Consider the following 22,287-nt stretch of genomic DNA (forward strand, 5'->3'; position numbering starts at 1 on the left):
AATGTCAATTTGTCTAGAACACTGGGTAAAACAATTTCCAAAATAGCAGCTCTTGTTTTAGTATTCTTCGTATCTAATGGTTAGCATGTATCAAAAGTGGTCAAAGGAAGAACAACCAGTGAAAAGGCTAGCTTGTCAAATTACACAAAAATGCTACTTGTAGTACAGATTGTTGAGGACGTTAATATTGGCTCTGATAAAAAGGTCTCTTGAAAAATGTTGCCGCAAACAGAGTAATAAGTGATGCATCAGAGTGACTTTATCCCAACAAATTGAACATGGGTAGAAAATAATGCACAAGCCCATAGGGAACAGCAAGTACACAAACTATTCTCCAGTCTTCCAATATTCATTCTTTCAGTACTTACTAAATATATATATATATATATATATATATATATATATATAAAATATAATATAATTTTTATTTTTTTATTTTTATCCATGCATGTGAGAAATTAAATAACAGCATTTACTGGTGTTTTATCATAAACAGTCCTGGTGGCATACTAATCATCCTCAAGAGATAATATTTCACTTTAAAATCAAAAGCAGGACAAGGAAAATGTTGAGGAATACAAATTGACTTTCCATGATGTTTGCTGGAGAGCAGTGCCAGGTAAATGCTTGGCTGCAGAGATGTATCAGGCAGAATGTGACTATATTGTTTTGCACTCCACCTAATTATGGTATTCATTAACTCTGCTGGATAACAGTTCTGGTGGCCTGCTTAGGGTGCATACCAGGTCTTTCATGTAATCTGTTTAAATGAATGTTTGATGTCTCTAGTGGACACTGTTACTAATGCAAGATATGATCTTCTCAGAACATTGGCAAATATTCCTAGCATAGAAAAGTTGCATGTAAACAAGATCTCCATAGTTAGATATTTCAAATTCCAAATATAATTGTATATACTTGTTTTGTTTATATCGATCAGTGTTGGAAAATATTAAAACATTACCTTTTTTTATTTGAATTAGTTTCAAATTGGCACAGGTTTGAGGCATGCCTTTAGCAGTAAATTTGCAGGTTCCTATTATACGTGCACATGAATCAAGTGGCAGTTTTGCTTTTCTTCTATTTTTCTATGCAATTATATGTATACATACAAAAACACTGCTCTTTCTGGATGACATGAATCCATAACAAACAACTTACCAACTTACCTCCTTTCTTATCCCCTTAAAGGGGTACTTCAGTGGAAAACTTTTTTTTTTTAGTTTTTAATCAACTGGTGGCCGAAAGTTAAACAGATTTGTAAATTACTTCTATTAAAAAATCTTAATTCTTTCAGTACTTATTAGCGGCTGAATACTACAGAGGAAATTCTTTTCTTTTTGGATTTTTTTTATGACTTTCCACAGTGCTCTCTGCTGACACCTCTGTCCATATTAGGAACTGTCCAGAGTAGGAGAAAATCCCTGTAGCAAACATATGCTGTTCTGAACAGTACCTAAAATGGACAGAGTTGTCAGCAAAGAGCACTGTGGACAGGCAGAAAATAAAACCAAAAAGACAAGAATTTCCTTTCACCGGAGTACCCCTTAACGATGCAGGACATAAATGTATGTCCTGGTGCGGTGGTACTTAACGCACCAGGACGTACATTTACATCCTGTACATGACCGCAAGTATCTGATCGGTGCTTGGGTCATGCACTGCAGGTCCCGGCTGCTATCAGCAGCCAGGGACCTGCCGGTAATGGCACACATCAGCGATCGCTCTGATGTGTGCCATTAACCCCCTCAGATGCGGTGATCAATACAGATCACAGAATCTGCCAGGGGGATCCGATCAGCTGTAATTGCGGCCGGAGGTCCCCTCACCTGCCTCCGGCTGTCTCCAGAGGTTATCTGCTCTGGTCTGAGATCGAGCAGACCAGAGCAAAAGATGACCGATAAAACTGATCAGTGCAATGCCCTATGCCCCCCAAAAAAGTGTAAAAAAAAAAAAATTATAAACTTTGGTAATGCCGCATGCGTAAATATCCGACCTATGAAAATATAATGTTATTGATCCCGTACGGTGAACGTAAAAATAAAAAAAGTCCAAAATCGCAGCTTTTTTTTTTTTTTGTAACATTTTATAAGAAAAAAATGTATTAAAAGTTTTATATATGCTCTTCCCTAAGGTACTCTATTTTTTTTAAACATTGCCGGTGCGGGTCCCCTTGGCTGCACTACGCTTGTTTCAGTCGGCTGTTTTTCGGTTCCTTTGGGATGGAAAGAGACATCGGCTCCCCATGTCGGTGATGATGGCGAATCGCTCTTTGGGAGGGCTGGGAGTACCGAATATGGCGAAATACTATTGGGTGGCCCACTTGCGCCACCTAGCGGCCTGGTCCTCCTATTAGGCTTATAGTAAGTGGATGGAGCTGGTAAAACTATGGTTGGCGACCATTAACCCTAACTCCTTACTGTGGTCCATGCCCCATATCTCCTTGGCTAGCCCTCTATTGGCCGCTATGTCATTCTCCAAGTATGTGTGGACTTATTGTTTTCGACGGTTTGGTCTTCATTCCACCTTTTCCCCCATGCAGTCCTTTCTCTTTCACCCAGACTTCTCCCCGGGGGTTTCTTCTCCTATGGTTAGGGTCTGGGGTTCCCGGGACTCTCTTGCTGGGCTGATGTTGTAGACCTCACCACGCGCACTCTCCTTTCGTCTGAATGGAGGGTTGAGCGATGGGAGCTCCCGACCTCTGAATTTGCCCACTATACTCAGCTTCGGCACTACTTGTCCTCGAGATGGGGAACGCTGACTGTGTCGCTCCCGTCGAGCTTTGAGAGGCTGTGTAGGGGTGGGCCTCAGACAAAGGGACTACTCTCGAGCATTTATGCCCTACTTATCTCCCCTCCAGATGGTGCCCCTCCTTCCCATCGATATATGACCCAATGGGAAGAAGCACTTCTTCTGCTATTACTCTTCCACAGTGGAAGGTCATATGGGAATGGGCCTCTCAGGCCTCTATCTGCACTGTGTACAAAGAAACCCAATACAAGATGCTAATGGGATGGTACCACACCCCTGTCCTGCTCGATAAGCTGAATCCTGATATCCCCCCCCAGTGTTGGAGATGTGGGGTGGGTTTGGGTGATGTCCTCCACATATTTTGGTCCTGTCCGCTCATACGTCCGTATTGGGGGGTGGTCCAGAAATTGCTCCGGGAGGTGCTGGGTGTTTTGGTTCCATTAGACCCTTTAATTTACCTATTTCACCTATCGACTAGAGGCCTGTCCAAAAAAACGTTTAAGCTGTTTTTACATATGGTCTTGGCGGCCAATACCCTTATTGCCAAACATTGGAAGAGGACCCAACCCCCATCAGAGGATGAGCTGATTGTCAGGGTGCGGGAGATTCGTTCCCTGGAGTCTCTGACTGCCTCCCTTAATAATACTACACAGCAGTTCTTTTCGGTATGGGATCCATGGGACAGATTCACTGACAGACAACCTCCCTGACTTGTACTCCCCTGATCGGACCTCTTCTCTTACCACCTTTCCTTACTGTTACCTCCTCTTCTCTCTCTTCTCTGTGTTCTTTTCCTTTTGTGTTTCCCGTCATTGTGGTCTATTGTGTGTTGTCCTTGATTTCTGTTATTGTTTTTCACCATTGGTGTTTGACCTGTGTTCAGAATTGGACTGGCTTGTCTGGTCTGCTCTCTTATTATTATTTTTGCCGTCTGTTATTCTGACCTTTTGGGGATAATTATTCCCATGACGTTTCTTATTTGTATGGTTTCCTATGTCAAAATGTAATATAAATTTACAGTAAAAAAAAAAAGTTTTATATATGTATCAATAAAAAGTACAGGTTATGGCACAAAAAATTAGCCCTCATAGCGCCACTTATACGAAAAAATGAAAAAGTTATAGGTCAGCAAAATAGAGGGATTTAAAACATACTCATTTGCTTGAAAAGTTTACGATTTTTTTTTTAAAGCGATACAATAATAAAAAAGCATGTAATCATGGGTATCATTTTAATTGTATTGACCCACAGAATAAAAAAAAAACATTTCATTTTTAACGTAAATTGTACAGCGTGAAAACAAAACCTTCCAAAATTTGCAAAATTGCGGTTTTCTTTTCAATTTCTCCACACAGTATTTTTTTGGTTGGGCCATACATTTTATGGTAAAGCGAGTGTTGGCATTACAAAGGACAACTGGTCGTGCAAAAAACAAGCCCTCATACTAGTCTGTGGATGAAAGTATAAAAGAGTTATGATTTTTAGAAGACGAGGAGGAAAAAACAAAAATGTAAAAATTAAATTTGTAGAGTCCTTAAGGCCAAAATGGGCTGAGTCCTTAAGGGTAAAGGACCAAGCCCATTTTGGCCTTAAGGACCGGGCCAATTTTCATTTTTGCACTTTAGTTTTTTCCTCCTTCTAAAAATCATAAAGCTTTCAATGTTGCACCTACAGACCCATATATAAGGGCTTGTTTTTTGTGTCACCAATTGTACTTTGTAATGACATAAATCATTTCATGAAAAAATCCATGGCGAAACCCAAAAAATAAAAATATGTGGGTTGAAATTGAAAAAAATAAGTAAATGTCATTTTCCATTTTGTAAATTTTGGGGGCTTCCATTCTATGCAGTATTCTTTTTCGGTAAAAACGACACCTTATCTTTATTCTGTAGGTCCATACGGTTAAAAGGATTTTATTTTATTACTTTTACTACTTAACTACATGCACCAAAATTAGTATGACCTCTATATGGGGGCTCATTTTTAGCGCCGTGATCTTTAGTTTTTATCGGTACCATCTTTATTTTGATAGGACTTTTTGATCGTTTTTTATTTTAAAAAATTTTTTATGGTATATGAAGTGGCCCAAAATTCAGTTCTTTTTTTTTTTTTACATGTACGCCATCAACTGTGCAGTTTAACTAACCATATATTTTAATAGTTTGGATATTTATGCACGTGGCGGTACCACATATGATTGTTTATTACATTATTTTATTTAAAAAATGGGAAAAGGGGAGGGGGGAATCAAACTTTTATTAGGAAGGGGCTAATTCACTTTTTTATTAACTTTTTTTTTTTGTCCCCATAGAGGGCTATAACATGCAATCTTACAATTGCATAAATCGTTCAACGCAGAGCTTTGGCTTAGTGTTGATCAGTGTTATTGGTGCTTTGCTGCTCTAGCCTGGCCAGAGTTAAGAGGATCGATTGAATGGCGAGGAGGCAGGTAAGGGCCCTCCCCCCAACCACCCAGCTGATTGCGACATGCAATTTTGCCACGGATGTCCCGATAAGCTGCCCTGAGCTAACCAGCATTGTTAACTTTGCATTTTAGATGCCGCAATCAACTTTGATTGCGGTGTCTAAAGGGTTAATGACAGGCATCGGCAATGTCCAGCATTAATCATGGGTCCTGGCTGCTGATACCAACCGGGACCCACCGGGTACGAAGCGTGCTCAGCTCATGAGCATGCTTTAAACCCTGGTAATTACTGTGCTTATATATGTAGACCTTGCTGAAAGGACAGTAATTTAGGGTACGTTCACACGTACAGGATCTGCTGCATATGTTTGCTGCATATTTTTGCAGCCGATTTTGCTACCCATTGAAGTTAAAGGGGTATTCCAGTAAAAAAAAATATTATATATATCAACTGGCTCAAGAAAGTTAAACAAATATGTTAATTACTCCTATTAAAAAAATCTTAATCCTTCCAATAATTATCAGCTGCTGAAGTTGTGTTGTTCTTTTGTCTGGCAACAGTGCTCTCTGCTGAAATCTCTGCTTGTCTCGGGAACTGCACAGAGTAGAAGAGATTTGCTATGGGGATTTGATTCTACTCTAGACAGTTCCCGAGACACGTGTCATAAGAGAGCTCTTAGACAGAAAAGAACAACTCAGCTTCAGCAGCTCAAACACTAAAAGGATTAAGATTTTTTAATATAAGTCATTTACAAATCTTTTTAACTTTCTGAAGCCAGTTGAGATATATATATATATATATATATATATATAAGTTTTTTCCTGGATAACCCCTTTAATGGGTAGCAAAATCAGCTGCACAAAATATGCAGTAGATCCTGTATGTGTGAGTGTAAGCTTCTTTATGGACATTGGTTTTGTTTTGAAACTTGTTTAGGAAAAGTGACAGTTGGATTTCTTTTCAATATGTTTGTAAGTTACATAGTAGAATGTTTTGAATGTAAGGTTTGTTTGTCAATTACAAAGCTGTGTGCTATAGGAATGATGGGGGAGATTTATCCAAACATCTCCAGAGGAAAAGATCAGATCGCTTCTTTCATTTTTCAGAGGCCTTTTCAAAAATGAAAGAAGCAATCTGATTTGTTGCTATGGGCAAGTCAGCAGCTTTTCCTCTGGGCAGGTTTTAATAAATCTCCACCGATATTCCTGGGGATGGTGGTGTCTGTAATATGGAAAATGATTTAGCTTTGCTGGTAAAACTAGAATTTGCAGTCCAGTGTTTCTAAATGTAACATAATGTACTTAGGGCCCAGCCACACTGTGGAATTCTACTTGCAACAGAGTCCAATGTGCTGCAGCATTTCCAATGGAGGAAAATTCCACTGCAGAAATTATAAATTCAGGGCCAACCAAAAGAATGAACGTTCACGAGGTCCTACCGCCAATGATTTCTGGGGCACCTGAGGATCTCCACCTTTAGGGTGCGTTCCCATGTGGCGTATACACAGCGTATTTCACACTGCGCAAAATTTATGGCAGCAGCGGGAAATACGCTGCGTATTCCTTGAGTTTTGGAGGCGGAGCCGCGCGTCAGTCACAATGGCACACGGCCCCACCTCCAAAACTCACTACACGCATAGGGCTGCCACTGGAAAGCCCTGTGTGTATAGTGAGGGAGGAATACGCAGCGTATTTCCCACTGCTGCCATAAATTTTGCGCAGCGTGAAATACGCTGCGTATATGCCAGGTGGGAACACACCCTTAAGAAGACAGAATTATTTGCCGATTTGTATGGACAGTCCTGTGTTATCAAAGACTTCGGAAGAGAAAGATATAGGGATGGTGATATATAGTGCAACATTTTTACAACACATGCATTATTAATAGCATTGTCTTTTTATGAATGAATACATATTCATTTGTTCTATATTACATTCCAAATTAATTCTTTAAGTATTCCTTTTGTCTTATTCTTTGAAAAATCCCAATAAAAATCACGTTAAACGGGATGGGGATTTTGACAGCTTTGAAATAAGTCAACAGTGTGGAAAATTGAATGGTTGGTTACATAGCTTGAGTTATAACCAGTAGGACAAGGGAGATTTAGATCCTACTGTATAGAGCTAAAGTGAGACCATATAAAAGTGAGACCATAAAATGTATAAAAAGTAATCAAAAAGTTACATCAAAACAAAAATGGTATCGATGGAAAAACTACAGAAGCACAAAAAATTAGCCCTCATGCAACCCCGAATACAGAAAAATGAGAAAGTTACAGGGAATTAGAATAGAGTAATTTTAAACATGCATACGTTTTTTCTCAAAGTAGTGCAATAATAGAAAAGCATGTAAAACATTAATGGTAATGTTTTAGTCATATGGATCCACAGAATGAATAAAACATGTGAGTTTTACCGTAAAGTGTACGGCTAAAGGAGTCCTTTAACCCCTCCAATTTTTGATTTTGCACTTTCGTTTTTTCCTCCTCCCCTTCTAAATATCATAACTCTTTCAATTTTGCACCTACAGACCCATATAAGGGCTTGTTTGCATCACCAATTATACTTTGTATTGACATCACTTATTTTATAACCATCTGCAGCGAAACAAAAAAAACAAAATGCCATTTTTTTATTTTAAGGGCTTCTGTTTCTACACAGTGCAATTTTTGGTAAAATTACATCTTATATTTATTCTGTAGTTCCATACGGTTACAAGGATACCCAATTCATAGGTTTACAATTCGTAGGTTTTATTTTATTTCACAAAATAAAATAAAAAATAACTACATGCACCAAAATTAGTATGTTTAGTATGTTTAAAATTAGTATGTCGATTAGTATCGAGGTGGCAGGTAAGGGCCCCCCTGCCATCCTCTCAGCTGATTGAGACATTGCGATTAGAACACAATGGCCCAATCAGCTCCACTGAGCTGCAGGGATCAGTTTATTTTCATTTTGGACACCACGATCAGAGGGTTAATACCAGGCATCGGCCCGATCAGTGATGCCCTGCATTAACCCTGGGTCCTAGCACTCTTCAAACACCGGTAACTGGACCTGTGCATACTGATAACCCTGCGTCCTTAAGTACCAGGGCACAAGGGCGTACCCATACTCCCTCCATCCTGAACTGGTTAAATAAAAAAATAAAATGCAAAAATTAAATTGTTTGTGTCCTTAAGGCCAAAATGGGCTGTGTCCTTAAAGGTTTAAAGAACCTTTCGATAAATCTGTCTGTCTTCGATCAGTTCTGGAGACCTCCTCTATAAAAAGAATGATTCCAAAGACTGACTAATAAAATGATGAAAGGTCTTAAAGGTCCAGTCAAAGAAACAACCTGTGTATAATGTTATTATCCATACTGCACAGATCTCTCCAAATCAACTGAGCTGTCTGACTTCTTTTCACAATTTATGAAAGCACAGCTCTCTCCCTACCCCATTCCCTCCTTTTTGCTGAGGACCAGACCATTTATGTGTAAACAGGGGAGCTCATATTACTGCTCATTCCAATTTAAGGTAGAAGGAAGTGTTTATCAGAGATAAGACAGTAATTATCCTGTTCTGAAGGAAACTATCTTAAAATCTAATTAGCAGTAGTATGAGCTCCCCCTCCATATTACTTGTCTCTCCCTGAGCAGACAGGAGGGGGTTGGAGCATAGATGGAGCTCTAAAGTGTGAATGTGAAGTGATATCACACGTGATATAGAGAGATATGTGCACTATGCCTAATGAAATTATATTAGTAAGTTGGTTGTTTATTTTGCTAGACCACCCTTTGAGCATAAATGTTACCAAGAACTACTTAAAGAACATAATTTGTATTTAATAAGAAAACACAAGAACAAGGATGCACAACCTAAGGTTAGTTGGGAAGGAAGATCAGAAGCAATATCAGAAAATCTGACAGGGTGTAATAAGCATTAAAGGAAATCGGTCATCAGTGTCACCTTCACTAACCGGTACAGACAAAACCGAGGTACTTACCTTGTCCCATTCCGTGCTGTCGTTCTCCAGCAATCCTCTTCAGAATCTTTAGCTCCGGATCCGACTTGGAGCATGGGCGGAGCTTAGTGATATCACCAAACAGCAGTAGTGATGTCACTAAGCTCCGCCCATGCTCCAAGTCAGGCCCGATGCTGAAGATACCAAAGAGGATTGCTGGAGAACGACTGCACAGAATGGGACAAGGTAAGTACCGTTGTCATCAGTGTCACCTGCACTACCTGTCTGTACCAACAGGTTAATGCAGGTGACACTGATGACAGATTTCTTTTAACCTCATGTTTTCTTTGCATATGCTTTTATACTGTAAACAAGACTCTATGTACACATACATAAAATTCTTCCTGTAACCAAAAACTTGTGTTGCCCATAACGAGCAATCACAGCTCAGCTTTCTTATCTTGATGAACTCTGGTAAAATGAAAAGTGATCTGTAATTGGTTGTTATGGGCAACACCAGACAGTTTTGGTTTCCGGTAGATTGATAAATCTGGGCCATTTGCCCTGATTTTTCAAAATGCGTGATAAAAACTGGAGAGATTTTTTTTTTCCCACAGCAACCAATCACCGCTCAACTTTTACTTTACCAGAGCTCATTAAAATATGAAAGCTGAGCTGTGATTGGTTATTATGAGAAAATCTATTCAGGTTTTCTCTCATACAGTTTGATAAATCAGGGCAACAATGTACTCATTATTGGACATGAGCAAATCAGGGAAAAGTCACTGCATGGTGTCTTGGTGCTAGTCAGGTCTATATGACAGAGCTGTATCTATCACAATGTATGTCAGTCAAGAAGTGGCTAAGAGGTGTGAGTGAACGAGGAAGCATGCTGGGCCGGGGCACTTGAGCAGCTTGGCTTAACCTCCTTAAAGGGGTATTCCAGGAATTTTTTTATTTGACTATGCTACAGGGGCTGTAAAGTTAGTGTTGTTCATAATATAGTGTCTGTACCTGTGTGACGGTTTTCACAATTTTTATGTGATTTTCACCCCAATATTTATTTTTAACAGCATACAAAATGACTGTTGTCTCAGATTTTTTCCCAGGTTGCAATGCGGCCGAGACCTGACTGACTAGTCAGCTGATGACAGGGAGCCTGTCTGCTTGAATGGGTGGAGGGATCGCTTGGTGGGGATAGAGATAAATCTGCAACTAATGCAACAGTTGTAGGCACCCTGATTGAAAACCACAGGTCTTGTCAATGAATGCAGCTCATTTAGGTTTCAATGGGTGGGGTGGCTGATGTGTGGGAGGGAGGAAACTGAAATTGTGGAATTTGTAGTAAAAAAAGAAAAGTCAAACAGGAAACACAAATTCACAAAAAGCTAGCCACAGTATTATGGTAATCTCATAGCATAGCCATTTAGCCCCAAGACGAGCGCAGATCCTTCCTAAGCATGTCCATTACTGTCTGCCAGGTACGTACTAAAATCACCTTATCGTGAATACCCCTATATCACTTGGCTGAAAAATAAAAGGCAATTATAGAAGACTGGCAACCACCATCAGCACTAGGCTTTTATAGCTTAACCCCATAATGACATCACTCATTTTACCCTAAAATGAATGGTTAACCCCCAAAAAATATTTCTTGTGTTTTGAAACTTAAACGAAAATCAATGCTGTCCAATTTACGGTAAAAATGACATGTTTTCTTTATTTTGTGGGTCAATACGATTAAAAAGATATCCATGGTTACATACTTTGCTATTATTGTACTGCTTATAAAAAATCTCAAACTTTTTTATTTTTATTTTTTTACAAAATCAGTTTGTTTAAAATTGCCCTATGTTGAACACCTCTAACTTTATTATTTTTCCATATACATGTGAGGGCTCTTTTTTGCACCATGATCTTTAGATTTTCTAAGTACCACTTTTACGCATATGTGACTTATTGATTGCTTTTTATTAATTGCATTTTTTGCAATTTTATGTGACCAAAAAACGTAAATTAAAAAAAAAAAGTTTACGCAGTTCATCGTATGGGATCATTAACATTGTATTTTCATAGTTTAGACATTTACGCACGCAACAATACCATATGTCTATTATTTATCATTTTTTTATGCTTTTTTGTTTAAAATGGTTGATTAAAATTTTTATGGGGATGGGCTTTTTCAAATTTTGTAAAACTTATTTTTACATTTATTTTACACCTTTTTAGTCCCTATAGGGGACTATTTAAAGCAATCATCAGATTGCTTAAACTCTTCAGTGCTATGCATAGCACTGATCAGTATTATCGGAGATCTTCTGCTCTGGTCTGCTGGAAGGCCGCACATCCCGTGATCTGTATTGATCACTGCATCAGGGGGGTTAATGGAGGACATCAGCGCGATCGCTAATGTCCGCCATTATCGCCGGGTCTGTGGCTGCTGACTGCTGTTGGGACCCGCTTGCATCATAGCCGAGGCTTAAATGTACGACGACGTGCGTCGTTACTCACTGCAGCGCCGTACATTTACGGTGCGTGTCCTAATGGGGTTAAGGTCATATAGGTCACTGCTACTAGGTTATTAACCTTTTTAGATCCTGCAATAAAAGTGGATTGCGGACCAGTTGCGAACTGTGGATAGTTGGTGTATGTTGCTGATTGGGACCACTGCAAGGTAATCGCGGGGTCCAGATCAGCTTACATGAGAGGCAGATGTTTCCAGATAACATTGATCAGTGCTGTGCAGTCTAAAGATTGCAGGTTATAGTCCCCCACGGGGACTTAAAAATAGTTAAAAATAAAGTAATAAATGTAAGTAAATGTTAAATCTGACCCCATAACCAATCTTAAACTTCTTAAAGATGCAGGGCGTACCAGTCCCAGTGTTTAAAACGGGGTCACGCCGTCACCCCACATCACATCGGGTCTGTCCCGGCTGCTAATGATAGCCGGGACCCTGGGCTAATAGCGCGTGGCACAGATCATTGTGCCGCGCGCTATTAACCGTTCAAACGCGACCAAAACTAAAGTAGAAGCTTCCCGGCAGCTCCGTTGGGCTGATCGGGACTATCCCGATAAAATTGCAATGTCCCGATCAGCTAGGACGCGAGCGAAGGTCCCCTCACCTGTTTCCGTCGCGTCCGATCGGCGTTTGATATCTCCAAGCCTGAGCTACAGGCTTGAGCAATCAACCCCCTATTACGCTGATCCATGCAAAGCTATGGCTTTGGAGGCATCAGGGTAAAAGATCAGTGTGTGCAGTGTTATAGGTCCCTATAACACTGCAAAAAAAAAAAGTTAAAAAAAAAATTTAATAAAGGTCATTTAACCCCTTCCCTAAAGAAAAAGTTTGAATCACCCCCCATTTCCCATAAAAAAACAAAAAAAAAAACTGTGTAAATAAAAATAAACATATGTGGTATTGCCACGTGCGTAAATGTAGTATGGTAAAAATTAATCATGATCCCATTGCAGCACATATTTTGCATTCAGGAATGATAACCATTAAAATGCTTTGTTTTTAGGTTGGGACAGCTTGCTAGTTTGGCTGGCATTGATCAGTCAGACTTTGCCATACCTGGAGATCCTCAGTTGTCCTCTACAATTGCAAGAGCTCAGCAACCTTCATCTGAGATATTCCAGAATCTACAAAAAACCTATCTGGTTGATCAGGTAAATGTCATCTAGTAGAAGCAGTTTTCATTACATATTAACCAATATTAAATACATGTATGTCATGGGACGGGTGGGCGGACTGGGAGATGCTCGCTGCTATCAGCAGCAGACATCTGTTGGTAATGACGGACATCAGAGATCACGCCAATGTCTGTCCATTTAACTGGTTAAATACCATGATCTTTACAGATCACAGCATTATAACTAGAGATAAGCGAAGTTACAGCGATTCGATTTGTCACGAACATTCTCGACTAGGCAGTTGCTGATTTTAGCCTGCATAAATTAGTTTAGCTTTCAGGGCTGGAGACTCTCTCCTATGACTGTATCCACCTTTTCCAGCCCACCGGAGCACCTGAAAGCTGAACTCATTTATGCAGGCGAAAGTCAGCTACTGCCAAGCCGAGAAGTTCGCGATGAATCAAATCACTGTAACTTCAACCATCTCTAATTATAACATTAAATGCCGCTATTCCCTGGTGACTAGTGGTCACATTGACCCCATAAAACAAAAAAAATCCATAGAATAAAGTTAGCATGTCGGAATTACCCTATTGTGAACTCCGAAAACATTAATGCCCACAAAATTGGGCAGTTGCATATGTATTTCAATTTAGCCAATGAAAAGTACAACTTGTCTCGCAAAAAATAAGCCCTAATACAACTTTGTCATTGGAATAATAAAAAAGGTATGGGTATTGAAATGTGAGGAGGAAAAAAAAATAAACATGAGCCAAACAAAAATGTTTTTGCTGGTTAATGAAGGGGTTATCCAGGAATAGAAAAACAGAGCTAATTTCTTCAAAAAACAGCACCACCCTTGTCCTCAGGTAGTGCATGGTAATACAACTTGAACTCTACTCTCTACAATGGAAATAGATATAGATGACCAATTGTTTAGAAATGTCCTTGCAGCGTTAACCATTTAACCACTTAAGGACACAGCGCATTTTGACCTTGAGGACACGTCCAAGTTTTTTTGCATTTTCATTTTTTCCTCCTTGTCTAAGAGCCATAACTCTTTTATATTTCCATCCACAGACCCATATGAGGACTTTGTGAATTATTGCCCTCATTTTAGCATAAAATGTATGGCAAAATCAAAAAAATATTATTTGTGTGGGGAAATTAGAAAAAAAAAAGGTACATTTTATTATTTATTAATTTGACAATGTTTTCTGTTAGGCCATGTTGGTCAATACATGCGGACAAAACCACGCTCCTATGCATTCAAGGGAGTGCAATGTTTTCGATACACTCAGCACATGGGAACATGGTTTTGGTCGCATGTGTTTACTGGCATGTGGGAACGCAGCCTTAATCAGACACAGCTAGTAGTATTTTACAATGTCTGTATGATTAAAGGGGTATTGCGCCCCTAGGCATCTTATCCCCTATCCAAAGGATGGGGGATAAGATGTCAGATCGCTGGGGTCCCGCTGCTGGGGACCCCGGGGATCGCTGCTGCAGCACCCCGCTATCATTACTGAGCAGAGCGAGATCGCTCTGCACGTAATGACGGGCAATACAGGGGCCAGAGCACCCTTACTTCACGGCTCCGCCCCTCGTGACGTCACGGCCCGCCCCCATCAATACAAGTCTATGGGAAGGGGGCGTGGCGGTCGTCACGCCCCCTGCCATAGACTTACATTAAGGGGACGGGCCGTGATGTCATGAGGGGCGGAGCCATGATGTCACGCTGCTCCGGCCCCTGTATCGCCCCTCATTACGCACAGAGCGAACTCGCTTTGTGCAGTAATGATGGCGGGGTGCCGCAGGAGCGATCCCCGGGGTCCCCAGCAACGGGACCGTGGCGATCTAACATCTTATCCCCTATCCTTTGGATAGGGGATAAGATGTCAGGGGCGGAGTACCCCTTTAATAGCAAAGTCCTTTTTGTTTTTTGGAATTTCTTCTTAACTGCAATGGAAGTGGGCGGCTGCTGTATGTTCAATGCTTTCTCCCTTCCATACCCTCTTGTAGATACAAACTAAATGTCCAGCGCAATCTTGTATTTTATTCAGCAATTAAGCAAACATGCAGATGCACAAATGACTTGTTTCGGCCACAGTATGCGGCCTTAGTCATACAAAATAGTGAGTGAATTCATATTTATAGGAGAAGAGGGTGGGATCTCCAATCAGGTAAAACATTTGAAAGTTAACCCATCCACCTCTCCTACATATGTGGAGTTAAAACCATATATACATGTATATGCACATAACAATACTGATAAAACCCAATTTAATCTACTTCTCTGAGTATCGCCAGTGCCTCCCAAAAAGATTTTATTTATATATTACACAACCTATGAAATAAAATACCCTTTAACCCCTTAACGACCACGGATGTATAATGTACGTCCTGGTTTGGCGGGACTTCGTGCACCAGGACGTACATTTACGTCCTGTGTATGACCGCGAGCATCGGAACGGTGCTCGCGTCATACACGGCATGTTCCGGCTGCTAGCAATAAAGATCCGATCATCCAGCATGGCGGCTGGAGGTCCCCTTACCTGGCTCCGGCCGTCTCCCGGGGTCTTCTGCTCTGGTCTGAGATCGAGCAGACCGGAGCAGAAGATCACCGATAATACTGATCAGTGCTATGTCCTATATATAGCACTGAACAGTATTAGCAATCAAAGGATTGCTATAGATAGTCCTCTATGGGGACATAAAAAGTGTTTTAAAAAAAAGTTGAAAAATGTAAAAATAATAAGGAAAAAAAGTGAAAAATCCCCTCCCCCAATAAAAATGAAAATTGTCCGTTTTTCCCATTTTACCCCCAAAAAGCGTAATTTTTTTTTTATAAACATATTTGGTATCGCCGCGTGCGTAAATGTCCAAACTATCAAAATATAATGTTAATCATCCCGTACGATGAATGGCGTAAATGTAAAAAATAAAAAAAAGTCCAAAAATGCACATTTTGTCACATTTTATTAAGAAAAAAACTTATAAAAAAATTATCTAAAAGTTTTATATATGCAAATGTGGTATCAATAAAAAGTACAGATGACAGCACAAAAAATCAGCCCTCATACCGCCCTATATATGGAAAAATGAAAAAGTTATAGGTGGTCAAAATAGGGCAATTTTAGATTACTGATTTTGTAAAAAAAAGTTTTAGATTTTTTTTTAAGCGGTACAAAAATATAAAGTATCTAGTCATGGGTATCATTTTAATCATATTGATCTACAGAATAAAGAACACAAGTCATTTTTACCGTAAAGTGTATAGTGTGAAAACAAAACCCTCCAAAATGTGCAAAATTGTGGTTTTCATTTAAATTTTTTGGGTTTGCCGTACATTTTATGGTAAAATTAGAGGTTTCATTACAAAGTACAATTGGTCACGCAAAAAACAAGCCCTTATAGATGTAGATGGAAATATAAAGGAGTTATGGATTTTAGAAGGCGAGGAGGAATAAACGAAAACGCAAAAATAAAATTGGCCTGGTCCTTAAGGTCAAAATGGGCTTGGTCCTTAAGGGGTTAATAAAAGGCATTTCCCAAAATATTTTTACAGAATTGCATAAAGCGATATCTCAGAAAGCTGAACTATATAATTAATGGACCTGTTATACAATCTCTTGCTCTATAAAATACAATATAATTATATAATATACTCAACAAAGTTCAAAGTACATAAAATAAAAAGAGAAAAAAATTACTTCACCCAGTGGTTACATATTACAATATCCCAACATGATTATAATCTGAGACCCTTCCAAAATAAGTTAGTTAACAGTGTAAAATCACGTCCTGTCTTTGATTTAATCCTTTGGGATAAAGTGTCTGTAACTTAATTATCCAATAGAATTCTCTATCAAACACTTTTTATTTTATTTTATTTTTTTAACTACAGACCCATATGAGTGAGTGTTTTTGCGCCACCAATTGTACTTTGCGCCAAACAAACCTTCTGGGATCATGGACAAAATGTTTAACTTAGATTTCATCAGACCATAACACTTTTTCTCACATGCTTTTGTGGGACTTGATGTTTCTTTTAACGCATCAGACGTGCTTGGATGTTTTTCTTTTTAAGGAAAGGTTTCCATCTTGCCATCCTACCTCATAACACATTCATATGACATATACATTTTTGTATCACTATTTATTCATTTTTTCATGATATAAACAGTTACCAAAAATACATGCGGTTTAATTAACGATATATTTTTATAATTCGTACATTTTCGCACTCGGTGATACCTGATACATTTATTTTTATTTACACAGGTTTTTTTTAAGTGGGAAAAGGGGGTGATTCAAACTTTTATTAGGGAAGGTGTTAAATTATCTTAACTTTTTTTTTTCACTATTTTTGGGGAATGTTATAGCCCCCATAGGGGGCTATAACACTGCACACACTGATCTTTTACATCAAATTTTTTTATCCCATAGGATAACATATATTGATGATTCTGCAGCTTGACTGCTCATGCCTGGATCCCAGGCACTGAGCAGTCATTCGGTGATCGGACATAGGAGGAAGGTAGGGGGACCCTCCTCATGTCCTACAGCTGTTTGGGATGCCGCGATTTCACTGCAGCGGTCCCGAACAGCCCACTGAGCTAGCCGGGAGCAGTTTTGTTTTACTTTAGACCTGGCAATCAACTTTGAATGTCACGTCTAAAGGGTTAATAGCATTCGGCACCCCAATCAGTGCAGCGTGCTATTAGCCACAGGTCCCGCGTTATAGAAAGGGAGTGGACTCAGGGCATACAGGTACACCCTGCATCCTTAAGGGAATAATTGTAGGTATAGATGAAGCATTTTTGTGTGCTGGTAATGTGTAGGTGCACCAAATGTATTAAATGGTCACAGGACATTTGATATATTTTGTGCAGGTACACAATTCCTAAAATTCTACTCTACACACACACACACACACACACACCAAAAAGCTAAGCTAAGTCTGGGGTGGTGTATTTTTTGTGTCTTTGATGGCATTTGCGCAACAATTTGCAACATTTGAAAAAAAGTTGCAGTTGATAAATTACCACTGCAAATAACTAACCTTAACAGCTGGTCCGTACACACTTTTTAAAAAGCAGTATAGACCAAAAACCTGAAATGCTGGGCAGTGACTATTATACACACAAAAACAGCTCTAAAGACAATTATAAATTCCTCCTCGTATGATAGGGATTAGGTGTTTTAGATCAGGGGAGGGGTTTGGGAGTGGGGCGACTGCTTAACAACCAGCCCTTATCCCAACTGCCCCTCCCTGCATCTCTATGGGAGAGATACAGGAGCGTTGGATCTCCCGCTATCCCATAGAGATGCATGAAGGGGTCTTCAGTTGGACCCCCCACTACCAAACTCTTATGCCCTATCCGGCAGATAGGGGATATGTTTTAGTGTGTTTTTAATTTTTTTTTGTTCCCCTCGAACCTGGCATTTTAATAGTGTGTGTAGACTTTTTATATTCACTGTATATATAATTTGTATAAGTGCAAAATACAGACAAGCATGAATAGAGCTTAACATTTTTTTCTGTGTCTTTAAATGATTTCTATTTTTAGGCTGACTGCAGAGAAAATATACTTTCTCCCCCAGATTCTTTAGGGAGATCTTATACAGCAGATGTAACAGCTAACCCTCCACCATGTGTATCTGATGAAATTCATGTCACCAGTGAGATGAGCAAAGGAGAAATGGGTTTTGATCTTTCTACAAAGGATGTAGAGACCTGCAAGAACAGCATCACTGCCTCTGAACAGCAAAGTACCAAGTACCAAGATGCAGATGTTCTGAAAAAATCCAACCTGTGTGACAGTAAAGCTGGTAGCGCGTGCTCTGCATCAGATTCCACCAGAAGCAGAAAAAGTCATGCCAGTAGTAATTCTAAGGAATCAACTAGCAGTAAGCATCAAAAACACTCTTCAAAAAGAAACCTTCCAAAAGGGACAAGCAGAGCTCCACTCGATGATTTAGGCAATCAGGATAGACACAAAACTTCAGTTTTCTTTGATGCTAGTGTAGAATGAGGAGTCTCTGGTAACTTTTAGCAAACAGTGGGTAAACTTAGAGATACCAAGCCAAAAATATGAAAAAGTAAAGCAACACTAATACATTGATTAAACACCAATTAATTTATGTCATTTTATTATGGAAAATGGTGCCTTTAGCTGCAGAAACAATTCAGAAATACAATACAGAGATGAATGGAGCCTAAAATCCCCAGATATATAGTCTTGTAAAACTGTTGGTAAAAGTTATTCTTTTGTGTTTTGTGAATAGTGTTTGCAATAAAAAGATGTTTTAAATGGATATTCCCATCTCAACTAACAGAATTGAACTTGTAGGGTACATCTATCTATCTGTCTAATCTATCTATCATGCCCCACACCTCTAGATTGAAGTGGGGGTCTGTAACCCAGGAAACAAGCTGTTAACAAGAGAAAGAAAGCAGCAGGAATATCAAGATAGGGAGACAAATTTGAAAATTAATGAATTTGCTAAAATTTTGATCTTGACATGCCCTACAGGTCTACCTACATTAATTGATACACTTAGGGTAGGGTCACACATAGAGTATACACAGTGTTTTTCACGCTATGCATCGGGAAATAGGCTGCATGTTCTCCTTTAAGCAGCCAGCACTGGTCCTGTATGCACAGAGGTTTGGATGCGGGCCCATGCATCAGTCATGTCGGCATGCTGGCCCCGCCTCCAAGTGTCACTGCACACCCAGGGCTTCTGTGGGGAGTCCCTGTGTGTTTGCTCATAGGAGGATACACAGCAGAGTGTATTTCCTGCTGCGCAGCTGATTTTGCAAAGTGTTTAATACGCTGTATATAGGCAGTGTGTGGCACTACCCTGTGTCAAAAGCAATCAGATGAGCAATAAATACTTTTATATATTGTTAGCTTTACGTTGTGCATATATTTGTTTGTCATTATATTTTATATTTATGACATGTAAAAAAATCATTTAGTAACCAAATAAAGTTTTTTAATGGTTTTATAATTAAATAAAATCTACTATATTGAATTGCATTGTTAAACGATTGTAAAAGAAGAAAAACAAATGAACACACATTTTATAAAAAAAAAAAAAAAAATGAGGCTGTAATATTGAAAGCTAAACTTATAATGTGATCTTTGGCTTTGTTTTTGTTTTTTAAGTTTTATAAAAAAGACAACAGAGAAAAAACTGTGTGGAAACCTAGCCTTTACATTCCAGGATGCTATATACTTCAGATTTGTTGTACAACTAGACTTGCTCCTAGTTATAATATGGAAGGGGACATCAGCTGAACCAGTTTAGGTTCTGGAGAAATGCTTGGCCCTTCCTTGACCTTTACCCTCAGCTTCTTTAACAATGCAGTGATTGTCTTGGAGGTGTGTTTGTGGTCATTATCATATTGGAATACTGCCCTGTGGCCCAGTCTCTGAAGGGAGGGGATCATACTCTGCTTCAGTAGGTCACAGTACATGTTGGCATTCTTGGTTCCCTTAATGGACTGTAGTTTCCCAGTGCCAGCAGCACACATGCAGACCGTAACACTCACCACCATGCTTGACTATAGGCAAGACACACTTGTCTTTGTACTCCTCACCTGGTTGCCGCCACACACGCTTGACACCATCTGAACCAAATAAGTTCATCTTGTTCTCATCAGACCACAGGACCAGGGCTCCACAGTTTTTGTACTTCCGACTCCTCTGTATTAATATGCAAATGTATTTATAAACACTTACAGTTGAATCCAAGAAGCTGTTCCACCAAGTTCTTCTAAGCTCTTCTAGCAGAGAGAGGTAGTTGGGCAGAAGCTGATGCCTTCTTTTTGTGTGCTGATCTGCTGCTGAAGATAGGGCAGTGGGAGGATCCAGGAAGGGGCATTTATTATAAAACATGATTTCCCTAGTAGAATCCCATAGTCATGTTTAACCCCTTAATGACCAAGCCCATTTTCACCTTAAGGACCAGGCCAATTTTATTTTTGCGTTTTCGTTTTTTCCTCCTCCGCCTTCTAAAATCCATAACTCCTTTATTTTTCCATCTACAGACCCATATAAGGGCTTGTTTTTTGCGTGACCAATTGTACTTTAATGAAACCTCTCATTTTACCATAAAATGTACGGCGAACCCCCAAAAAAAATTTTTAGGGAGAATTTTAATGAAAACCAAAATTTTGCACATTTTGGAGGGTTTTGTTTTCACACTGTACACTTAACGGTAAAAATGACATGTGTTCTTTATTCTGTGGGTCAATATGATTAAAATGATACCCATGTCTAGATACTTTTATATTTTTGTACCGCTTAAAAAAAATCTAAAACTGTTTGTACAAAATCAGTGATCTAAAATTGCCCTATTTTGACCACCTATAACTTTTTCATTTTTCTGTATATAGGGCGGTATGAGGGCTCATTTTTTGCGCCGTCATCTGTACTTTTTTTTTTTTATACCACATTTGCATATATAAAACTTTTAGATCATTTTTTATTAATTTTTTTAAAATAAAATGTGACAAAAAAGCAGCATTTTTTGTTAAATTTTTTACGTTTACGGCATCATTAACATAGCGGCGATACCAAATATGTTTATTAAAAAAATGTTTACGCTTTTTGGGGGTAAAATGGGAAAAACTGGGAATTTTCATTTTTATTGGGGGAGGGGATTTTTCACTTTTTTTTTTACTTTTTATTTTTACATTTTTCAACTTTTTTATTTACACTTTTTATGTCCCCATAGGGGACTATCTATAGCAATCCTTTGATTGCTAATACTGTGCAGTGCTATGCATAGGACACAGCACTGCTCAGTATTATCGGTGATCTTCTGCTCTGGTCTGCTCGATCTCAGACCAGAGCAGAAGACCCCGGGAGACGGCCGGAGCTAGGTAAGGGGACCTCTGGCTGTCATGCTGGATGATCGGATCCCCGCGGCAGCGCTGCGGGCGATCCGATCATCCAATCAAAGTGCCGCAATGGCGCAGATGCCGTGATCTGTATTGATCACGGCATCGGAGGGGTTAATGGCGGACATCCGCGGGATCGCGGATGTCGGCCATTACGGGCGGGTCCCCAGCTGCTGATAGCAGCCGGAACCTGCCATGTATGACGCAAGCTCCATTCCGATGCTCGAGGTCATTCACAGGACGTAAATGTACGTCCTGGTGCGGGAAGTCCCGTCAACCCAGGACGTACATTTACGTCCGTGGTCGTTAAAGGGTTAAAGTTTAAAGGGGTATTCCAGGAAGAAACTTTTTCTTTTATATCAACTGGCTCCAGAAAGTTAAACAGATTTGTAAATTACTTCTATTAAAAAAATCTTAATCCTTTCAATAATTATCAGCTGCTGAAGTTGTTGTTTTCTGTCTGGCAACAGTGCTTTCTGCTGACATCTCTGCTTGTCTTGGGAACTGCACAGAGTAGAATAGGTTTGCTATGGGGATTTGCTTCTAAAATGGGCGGTTCCCGAGACAGGTGTCATCAGAGAGCACTTAGACAGAAAAGAACAACTCA

At 39.5% G+C, this 22,287-nt stretch overlaps 1 protein-coding gene across 1 annotated transcript in view; it reads left to right on the plus strand.

Moving 5' to 3' along the window:
• The window catches only part of CEP78 (centrosomal protein 78), a 103,203-nt gene extending 83,365 nt beyond the window's left edge, over positions 1-19,838 (plus strand). Inside the window, exons 15-16 of the mRNA XM_056523610.1 lie at positions 12,652-12,799; positions 18,337-19,838. Coding sequence (XP_056379585.1) covers positions 12,652-12,799; positions 18,337-18,801 — 613 coding nt within the window. The 3' untranslated portion in view covers positions 18,802-19,838. The remainder of the gene's footprint in view (positions 1-12,651; positions 12,800-18,336) is intronic.
• The last annotated feature ends 2,449 nt before the right edge of the window (positions 19,839-22,287 follow it).

This window comes from Hyla sarda, chromosome 1 (assembly GCF_029499605.1).
Source record: "Hyla sarda isolate aHylSar1 chromosome 1, aHylSar1.hap1, whole genome shotgun sequence".
NCBI lineage: Eukaryota > Metazoa > Chordata > Amphibia > Anura > Hylidae > Hyla > Hyla sarda.